Source organism: Spinacia oleracea, chromosome 2 (assembly GCF_020520425.1).
Source record: "Spinacia oleracea cultivar Varoflay chromosome 2, BTI_SOV_V1, whole genome shotgun sequence".
NCBI lineage: Eukaryota > Viridiplantae > Streptophyta > Magnoliopsida > Caryophyllales > Amaranthaceae > Spinacia > Spinacia oleracea.
Genome location: NC_079488.1, coordinates 78,595,039 through 78,597,238, shown reverse-complemented (window position 1 = coordinate 78,597,238; position 2,200 = coordinate 78,595,039). Strand labels below are relative to the sequence as shown.

The 2,200-nt window shown below is 38.1% G+C and overlaps 1 protein-coding gene across 1 annotated transcript; it reads right to left on the bottom strand.

Moving 5' to 3' along the window:
* Window positions 1-679: 679 nt before the first annotated feature.
* Window positions 680-1,624, bottom strand: LOC110792175 (auxin-binding protein ABP19a). The gene has a single exon (XM_021996985.2). The coding sequence runs from the start codon at window positions 1,547-1,549 to the stop codon at window positions 881-883; it is 669 nt and encodes a 222-aa protein (XP_021852677.1). The 5' UTR covers window positions 1,550-1,624; the 3' UTR covers window positions 680-880.
* Window positions 1,625-2,200: the final 576 nt, after the last annotated feature.

The following is a 2,200-nucleotide window of genomic DNA, read 5'->3' as shown; positions in this document are numbered from 1 at the left end:
GCTCTCAAGAGTATATTACGCTACATCCAAGGTACTCTTACTTTCGGTTTGCATTTGTATAAATCCTCTATTGGCAAGCTAGTTTCATACACAGATGCAGATTGGGGTGGTTGTCCGGACACTAGACGCTCCACTTTTGGTTATTGTGTGTTTCTTGGTGATAATTTGATATCTTGGTCGTCTAAGAGGCAACCTACTTTATCTCGTTCTAGTGCCGAGGCCGAATACCGAGGGGTGGCCAATGTTGTCTCCGAGTCTTGTTGGATTCGTAATCTCCTCCTCGAGCTCCATTGCCCCATTTCTACGGCCACCTTAGTATATTGTGATAATGTGAGTGCGATTTATCTCTCGGGTAATCCTGTTCAACATCAATGCACCAAGCACATTGAAATGGATATACACTTTGTACGTGAAAAAGTTGCTCGTGGCGAAGTCCGTGTTCGCCATGTACCGTCTCGTTATCAGATTGCTGACATCTTTACTAAAGGTCTTCCACGCGTACGTTTTGATGATGTTCGAGACAGTCTCAGTGTACGGCAACCTACCGCTTTGACTGCGGGGGTGTGACAGATATTGTGTATATTGTAATTATATGTTTGTAATTATATGTTTAATTACCTAATTAGCCTTGTAACCTAATTAGCCTTGTACAAACTCTTGTATAAATAACTCTATGATCAATGAGAAAAGGCACGGAATTGAATTCCTTCAGTGTCCACACTTTTTACTTTAACATGCCCCCAAGGGACCATAAAAAGATTGGCTGCAAACAAATTTCAAACATGGAACGTGCGAAGTACATTTGATCAATATTATTGTTTATATTTAAAAAACAAATTAAGGAAGACAAATTTTGGGGACAATCCTTAAGAAAACATGATTAATTAGTTCCACCTAATATTTTTTTAAGCTTCTTGATTTGTGCATCATCTAGCAAAGTGACCTTCTCGATCAATTCCGATGGCAGATTGTTTCGAAACAAAGAAGTTGTGACTAATTGAATACCAGGATTTTCATTTGCGAAACACGCATAAGCAAGAACCGGCGTCGAACCCGAATTCACCTGGAAGTGTAGTAGTGTTGGTGGAAAGATCATGATATCTCCCTTGTTCAAAGTCTTATAGTACGCCGTGTTGTTTGTGTCAATAAACCCTGCAATAATTGTACCTTCAATTACAATGATTAGCTCCGACACTCGATGAGTGTGGATCGGTACGGCTCCACCTACTTCCAAGTCTGCCCGTGTTAAGGAAAGACCCATACCGTTTAAACCCGGGAACTGAGAAGCAAATGCGGTACTTGCACCGAATTTAAAAAGGTTCTTAGTGTTTCCCGCAACACTTAAACCTGAGTAAACGAAGTCATCTGCCGTGACTTTTGCAGGATCCTTACAAGAATAGCCTGTTGGGCCACTAGGTAAGGTGAGATCTCCAACACAATAGTCGAAAGCAATATCAGCAGAAGAGAGAGATGTTATTAGGAGAGAAACGATGAAAAGAACTTGAAAAATCATTTTTGGATTGGATGATGAATGAGGGCTCACTAGCATTTCTTTGTAGGGTTTGGAAGCCTAGCTTATTATCTACAAGTATATAAGGAAATTCCTATACATGCTTGCTTATTTATTTTGACAACTAATTGATAAAATAAATATAGAATTGAATGATGTAACTTGTGACGATGATACAAGGAATCGTGTAATGAAATTGTGAGCAACCCTTTAATTAATTCCCATCTACTCCATTTTTTTCGTAGTCTATTTAAAAAGCCGGGTTCCGTGCAAGACTTCATTTTTCTTTTTGGGACCTAATATGACGAGTATTTTGTGACCAGAAAAAAAGAGAAATGCATCAAAAGTATCATTTTGAATCGATCCAATTCGGATTTGGGTGTGTCTATTCTCGATACACTAGAGGAAAAATCGTCATGTGCTTCTCTTCAAGGCGTTTTTGTGTATTTATATGAGGCGTTTTGTATAAATGACGTCAGAAATAAATCATTCGTTAGCAGCGTTTTAAAATGCCTATAATGAATACTCATTCATTTGCACGTCCTCCATTAGCAGTTATGCAAAAAACGTAGCAAATGAATGTAAAAGTGACGCATGAAATAAATATTTTCTACTAGTATAGGTTACAATTTTTATAGAAGATTATCCTAACCTTCGTGTATCTTTCCATTACAAAAAAAAAAAACATCC

Coding starts and splice junctions, on each gene's coding strand:
- LOC110792175 (XM_021996985.2), bottom strand. CDS start 1,549: ATGCTAGTGAGCCCTCATTCATCATCCAATCCAAAAATGATTTTTCAA.